At 55.6% G+C, this 7,182-nt stretch overlaps 1 protein-coding gene across 1 annotated transcript; it reads left to right on the top strand.

Annotated features, from left to right (window-relative positions):
- The first annotated feature begins 1,559 nt into the window (after positions 1–1,559).
- On the top strand, positions 1,560–4,235 carry HPS6 (HPS6 biogenesis of lysosomal organelles complex 2 subunit 3). The gene has a single exon (XM_017531177.2). It carries the CDS (start codon positions 1,678–1,680, stop codon positions 4,003–4,005), a length of 2,328 nt encoding a protein of 775 aa, XP_017386666.1. The 5' UTR covers positions 1,560–1,677; the 3' UTR covers positions 4,006–4,235.
- Positions 4,236–7,182: the final 2,947 nt, after the last annotated feature.

Here is a 7,182-nt window from a genome sequence, read left to right as displayed (position 1 = left end):
CAGGAGGCTGAGGCAGGAGAATTGCCTGAACCCGGGAGGCGGAGGTTGCGGTGAGCTGAGACCGCGCCATTGCACTCCAGCCTGGGTTACATGAGTGAAACTCCGTCTCAAAAAAAAAAAAAAAAAAATGTCCTTGAAGACCTCAGCAAAAGCTACTTCAGGGAAGTAGTGGGTTGAGGATAGAAGGAAAGAAAGTGGAGGCGGCAAATGCAGAGCATCCTTGCAAGAAACTTGACTGAGAAAGGAAAGGGGGAGGGAGTGATGGAGGTGGAGGTGGGCAGATGAGGATGAAAGAATGAATTCCTCCCAGCATTTTGGGAGGTTGAGGTGGGCAGATCAAAAGGTCAGGAGTTCAGGACCAGCCTGACCAACATGGTGAAACCCCATCCCTACTAAAAACACAAAAATTAGCTGGGTGTGGTGAAAAAAAAATTAATGAATGAATTCCAAGACAGGAGAGATGAGAGGGTATTTCTATGCTGATAACAAGAGGATGGAATGAGGCCAGTGAAACAAAAATGGACAAAGTTCTCAAGGAAGGGAGTGGGGGCAGGGGAGGAGAGTCAGGGCTCATAAAGAGGGATTGGCCTTGAAGAGAGGAGGAAAACTGCTCACCTGAAAAGGCAGTCAAGAGGTGGAAGGACCCTACATACAAATTTGCAGGTGTTACTGAAAAGTTGGCACACAGCCTCAGTGCTTCTGAAGTATGTGTCTCTCTTTTGGTTTGGGTGATGACTTTTTATGATAAAGTGACTTGGTGCACTGACTCTGGAACCAGAGTGCCTGTGGTTGAAATCCCATCTCTACCACTTAATACCTGCATGATCTTAGGGAAGTTAATCTCTCTGTGCTTCATCCTGCTTATCTGTAAAAGGGACTAGGGGTAGAGAGGGCTGTCACATAGTGATATGGATGAAATGAAAGTGGTCTTTCTTTCTTTTCTTTCTTCCTCCCCTTCCTTCCTTCCTCTTTCTCTCTTCTTTCTTTCTCTCTTTCTTTTCTTTCGTCTTTTAAATTTTTTTATACAGACAGGGCCTCCCTATGTTGCTCAGGCTGGTCTTGAATACCTGGCCTCAAGGAATCCTCTCGCCTCAGCCTCCCAAAGTGCTAAAATTACAGGCGTGAGCCACCACAACCAGCCGTGTTTATTACTACTTCCGCTAGATTGTCAACTCCATGAGGTTGAGGTTTTCTGTTTTCTTTAGAGTTTCTACTCAGAGCCTGCCACAAAGCATGTGCTCAAGAAAAATTTCCTGAATGAGTAAATTGGGTTGAAATCCTTGGGAGTGGGGCTCAGTGGGCTGGAATCCCGATTCCTGCGTCGGACTCCAGGCCACTGGGCGGCGTCCTGGGGTCTGGGGCAGGGCCTCCCCCTGCGCCGAGAGCGCCCCCGAGCAGACCGCGGCTCAGGCCGCGGTCCCGGCCCTGAGCCCCTGGGGCACTCTCGGGGCTCCTCCCCCGGCGGGCGCGTCGCGCCGACCCCGCTACGGCTACTGCAGGGGCAATCCGGGAGCCGGCCTGGCGGGGCAGGGCGGAGCCTACGCTCAGCCCGGCCTCTGCTCACCTCATCGACGGGGGACGGAAGTCTCGGTCTCGCTCGACTCTCGGAGGGTCAGGTCTCGCCTACGGGGCAGCTGGGCCTGGCCAAACCTGGGCGCGCTTCCGCGCGGAGGCGCCATGAAGCGCGCGGGGACTCTGCGGCTGCTCTCGGACCTGAGCGCCTTCAGCGGCGCGGCCCGGCTCCGAGAGCTGCTGACCGGGGACCCAGCGGTCCGAGTCCGCGGCAGCCCGAACGGCCGCCACCTGCTGCTCCTGCGACCCCCGGGGGCGCCAGCCCCGCAGCTGCTGGTCGCGGGGCGAGGGCCGGGCGTGGAGCTGGAGCTGGCCTGGCCGGCCTGCCAGCTCTCCCCGCTGGACGCCTTCTTCCTTTCGTGGCCAGCGCGGCCGGCTCTGGTGTTGGTGTGGGAGAGTGGCCTCGCCGAGGTGTGGGGCGCGGGCGTGGGGCCTGGCTGGCGGCTGCTGCAGAGCACTGAGCTGTGTCCGTGCGAGGGAGCTCGCGTGGTTGCCGTGGCGGCGCTCCGAGGCCGTCTGGTGTGGTGCGAGGAGCGGCAGGCCGGGTTCGAGGGCCCGCTAGGGCGGCCCGCAGCTGCTTTCAGCCACTGCGTGTGCGTCCGAACCCTGGAACCCGGCGGGGAAGCTGGCACCAGCCTAGGCCGCACACACGTACTGCTGCACCACTGCCCCGCTTTTGGGCTGCTGGCCTCCTGCAGACACCTCTTCTTGGTGCCCACTGCCACCACCTGGCCCGGCGTGGCCCACGTTCTACTCATCTGGAGCCCAGGCAAGGGCAAAGTGATGGTGGCTGCCCCACGGCGTGGCCTCTCCTACAGTAAGAGTCTGAATTCTGGACGAGGGGATACATGGGACTTCCGGACCCTGCTCCGAGGCCTTCCTGGGTTGCTGTCCCCCAGGGAGCCACTGGCTGTACACACCTGGGCCCCAACTCCCCAGGGCCTGCTGTTGCTTGACTTCGGGGGCACTGTGAGCCTAGTGCAATCCCACGGTGGTACCCGGGCTGTGGGCACCCTGCAGGAGGCGCCTGTAGGTCCACGGGGGTCTGCAGCCCTAGGCACATTTCAGGGCACTCTGGCCTGTGTGCTGGGCTCCACCTTGGAACTGCTGGACATGGGCAGTGGGCAGCTGCTGGAGAGGAAGGTCCTAAGTACAGACAGGGTACATCTGCTGGAACCCCCAGCCCCCGGCATGGAGGATGAGGAAGAGCTAGAGACCCGCGGGAGTCTTCGTCTGCTTTCAGCCTTGGGTCTGTTTTGTGTGGGCTGGGAAGCCCCACAGGGTGTTGAGCTGCCTTCAGCCAAGGACATGGTGTTTGAGGAGGCCTGCGGGTACTACCAGCGGCGGAGCCTACGGGGTGCCCAGCTCACCCCAGAAGAACTGAGACACAGCAGCACATTCCGGGCACCTCACGCTCTGGCCTCTATCCTCCAGGGCCACCTGCCCCCATCTACACTGCTGACCATGTTGAGGACTGAGCTTCGGGATTATCGAGGCTTAGAGCAGCTGAAGGCCCAGCTGGTGGCCGGGGATGATGAGGAGGCTGGCTGGACTGAGCTGGCAGAGCAGGAAGTGGCACGCTTGCTGAGGACCGAGTTGGTAGGAGACCAGCTGGCCCAGCTCAACACCGTTTTCCAAGCCCTGCCTACCGCAGCCTGGGGTGCTGCCCTCAGGGCCCTGCAGCTCCAGCCAGATGGGAATGGCAAGCTAAGGTCCCAAGCACCCCCTGATGTGTGGAAGAAAGTGTTAGGGGGAATAACCACTGGAAAGGAACCCCCCAATGGAATATTGCCCCCCTTTGAACTCCTGTGCCAATGCCTGTGCCGGCTGGAGCCTCGATGGCTGCCACCCTTTGTGGAACTGGCACAGCAGCAGGGTGGGCCGGGCTGGGGGGCAGGGGGCCCGGGACTGCCCCTGTATCGCCGAGCCCTGGCAGTGCTAGGTGAGGAGGGGACCAGGCCTGAGGCACTGGAGCTAGAACTGCTCTTGAGCAGTGGGCGGCCCAAAGCTGTGCTCCAAGCTGTTGGGCAGCTGGTGCAAAAGGAGCAATGGGAGCGGGCTCTGGATGCTGGCCTGGCCCTCGGCCCCTCCAGCCCCCTGCTTCGAAGTGAAATCTTCAAACTGCTGCTAGCTGAGTTTGCCCAGCACCGCCAGCTTGATGCTCACCTCCCCCTGCTTTGCCGCCTGTGCCCACCAGGACTGGCTCCAACTGAGCTCCTGCTTCTACTGCGGACATACCTCCCAGATGAGGTGGGGCCCCCTGCCCCATTCTCTGAGCCTGGAGCAGAGCCCTGTCTTACTGTGGGCTTGCTCAAAGCCCTGCTGGAGCAGACTGGGGCTCAAGGATGGCCTTCGGACCCAGTTCTAAGCCCATATGAGGACATACTGTGGGACCCCAGCACTCCACCCCCCACTCCACCTCGGGACCTATGACCACCCTCCAGGCATCAGACCGCTCAGGGCCTGGAGGCTTGCTTGGGCACCATGTGGACAGGTACTGTGTCACTGACAGAGAAAATCATTTCTGGGACACAGTTATCAGGGAAAGATGCCTGGGACTTGGAGAGGCCCATGGTGGACCTGTATATGCAAAAGTCTTCTGTCTTCTGGAAATATTTTTAAGATAAATGTGTGTGTTAAATATATACACAGTTTAATATATACACTGTTGTGTGTTTTTAAACAGCTGTGAGTCTCAGAGGATACAGGTTATAGAGGGAGTGGTTGGATACGGATCTTTTGGCCAAAGTGTCCACTTCCAATCATGAAAATAGTTAGCATTTATAAGCATCTAATGCTTCTTATAACCCCCGTGGGGAAAGTACTAATGTTATTCCCATTTTACAGAAAATATAAGTTTGGAAAAATTAAATGACTTGACCAAGATCATTCAGCTAGAAATTAGCAGCTCAAAGATTGGAGCCACCTCACTGAATAGACCAGTAGTTCCCACCTGCTTGGGCTTGGATGTGCTCCCCATCCCTGGCTCCATGCTGGCTTCTGGGGCCTGCTGAGAGGAGGGGGACTGCAGAGCTCTACCCTTCCTTTCTCCAGGACTCCTCTGCTCCAGAGTAGGAACTGTGCTGGGCCCTGGGTCCTTGCCTGTCTCCACCAGGATTTCTGGAGCAGCCCCTAGTTTAGGGAAAGATTTGCCACAGACAGGAGAGCTGCGTGCAGAGCTCTCTGGCTCAGTAACAAAATTCACTGGGAACAGAACTACTTGGAGAGCCCCATATTCCTGCTGACTCCCCCAAGTCAAGAAATAACAGCATCGGCCGGGCGCAGTGGCTCAAGCCTGTAATCCCAGCACTTTGGGAGGCCGAGGCGGGTGGATCACGAGGTCAAGAGATCGAGACCATCCTGGTCAACATGATGAAATCCCGTCTCTACTAAAAATACAAAAAATTAGCTGGGCATGGTGGCGCGTGCCTGTAATCCCAGCTACTCAGGAGGCTGAGGCAGGAGAATTGCCTGAACCCAGGAGGCGGAGGTTGCGGTGAGCGGAGATCGTGCCATTGCACTCCAGCCTGGGTAACATGAGTGAAACTCCGTCTCAAAAAAAAAAAGAAAAGAAAGAAAGAACAGCATCTACAACACAGATCTCTGTTTGTCTGGATTTATTCAACAGGCTCACCTCTGAAGAGTCCTTCACCCTATGCCCACTTCTACCCAAGTAACGCCTCAGCCTATCTTAGGACAGACCCTGGTTCTGACTTAGGGTAGGACCCTGGATGCAGCTACTCAGCATCATCCCCAGTCCCAGATACCCCTTGTCCAGGCCTGAGGCCAAGGTTAGGGCTGCCATTCAGCTTTGTCCTCAGCTGGGACCTGCAGCTTAGATTCTGCTAGCCTTAATCTGGACTTACAGTGGACTCAGGCTAGGACTAATGAGACTAGGCACAGTTCCTGTCTCTAGGGAGAGAAGTAGTTACTTAGACTTATCCATGGCTGGTGTTAACTCTTCAGCCTCATGGAGGTCCTGAGGTGACTCATCTACATGGCCAAGTCCTGAGGTACCATCTTGGCCTCCTCTGGAGCTTGGATGTCCCTTGTCCTGGCCCTCAAGCCAGACTGCCTACCAATAGCTGGAGTCAAGCTACTGCTCTTCCCGGAGGCCCATGGCTAGGGACAGTTCCAATCCTGGCCTCCACCTCAGCCCCTTCCTGGTCTGGGAGGAGTTTCTCTTCTTGGTCTTGAAACGGGTCATCATGGCTCAGTGGGAAGCTGCTTCTTGTTCGTGATCCTGCTCAATCATTGTTGCATCTTCTCAAATCTCCCAAGCCTGAGATTTGGCTTGGTCCTCCTGTGCCTGGAAGAGAAGGAATTCTACTTAGTGGGCTCCTGGGGGTATGGGCAAGGGAAGGAGGCCAGGTTTTTCCTTCAGGTTATATGATTCAAGGAAGTTCCCTGGGACCATCCACTAGTAGAGCCTCCAGATTGAAGGCCACCCAGCCAGCCTGGCAGCTCTGAGCAGCGCAGGTGGGCTTAGATGGTGACTTTTACCTGCTTTGACAGGCTTGGTGCTTGATCACACTAGCCTTATCCTTCCCTTCAATGTGGAGGGTGCAGGTGATCCCAAATTATGTCTCAGGACTTTGGAAGACAGTTCAGGGATACAGGGATCATCTGTGACTGAGTTTTGATGGAGTTTCTGAGAGGACTATCAGACAGACAGAGGTCTCTGAATAGGTAGGTGGAGATCTGAAGTCTGAGGTCTTTGGTTGATAGGGAGGGTCCCTGGACAAGATGCTGGGACCCGAGGAAATGAGAGATTCAGAAGCTAAAGTCCTTGGCCTTGGGTACCTGAGAAAAGTAAGTAAGTTCTGACATTGATGGGTTTCATTTTTGCTTCTGTTTTTAAGAGATAGGATCTTGCTCTGTTGCCCAGCCTGGAGTGCAGTGGCTTATGGGCTCAAGTGACCCTCCTGCTTCAGCCTCCCAAGTAGCTGGAACTACAGACGCAGGCCACTGTGCCTAGCTTGGTTGCCTTTTTTCTTTTGTTTCTTTTTGAGAGAAATTCTTGCTTTGTTGCCCAGGCTGGACTTGAACTCCTAGACTCAAGGAATCCTCCCACCTCAGCCTCCCAAGTACCTCAGATTTTAGGAACATGCCACCACACCGGGCTGCTGAAGGTTTTGAGTGGTGGACAAGGTTTCAGATCCAAGGTTCTGAGGCAGGAGAAGTACAAGGGTCTGAAGTCCCTGGGAAGGTGAGGGGAGAATCCTAGGCCAGTGGGTAGGAGCATTTACATAGGTATGCCTCGCCTCAGGAGCTCTCTCAGGTTCACATGGCAGTAAAGCTAGGCACAAGGAGTGCTACACAGTAGTCCCAGCAAGCATCCTGGGTGAAGGAGAGGAAGCAGGGCGCAAGGCTCCTCCAACTGCCTATGTGGCCTTAGGGACCCAAGCCTCCCTTTCACTTTTTTTTTGGTGATGGGGAGACAGAGTTTTGCTCTGTTGCCCAGGCTGGAGTGCAGTGATGCGATCACAGCTCACTCCATCTCGCCAGTTCAAGTGATTCTCCTGCCTCAGCCTCTCGAGTAGTAGCTGGGATTACAGGCATGTGCCACCATGCCCAGCTAATTTTTTTTTTTTTTTTTGTATTTTTAGT

This window comes from Cebus imitator, unplaced genomic scaffold, assembly GCF_001604975.1.
Source record: "Cebus imitator isolate Cc_AM_T3 unplaced genomic scaffold, Cebus_imitator-1.0 Scaffold71, whole genome shotgun sequence".
NCBI lineage: Eukaryota > Metazoa > Chordata > Mammalia > Primates > Cebidae > Cebus > Cebus imitator.
This window is presented reverse-complemented; position numbering and strand designations above follow the sequence as displayed.

Excerpts from the sequence above, each read along its gene's own strand:
- HPS6 (XM_017531177.2), top strand. The coding sequence starts at position 1,678 with ATGAAGCGCGCGGGGACTCTGCGGCTGCTCTCGGACCTGAGCGCCTTC.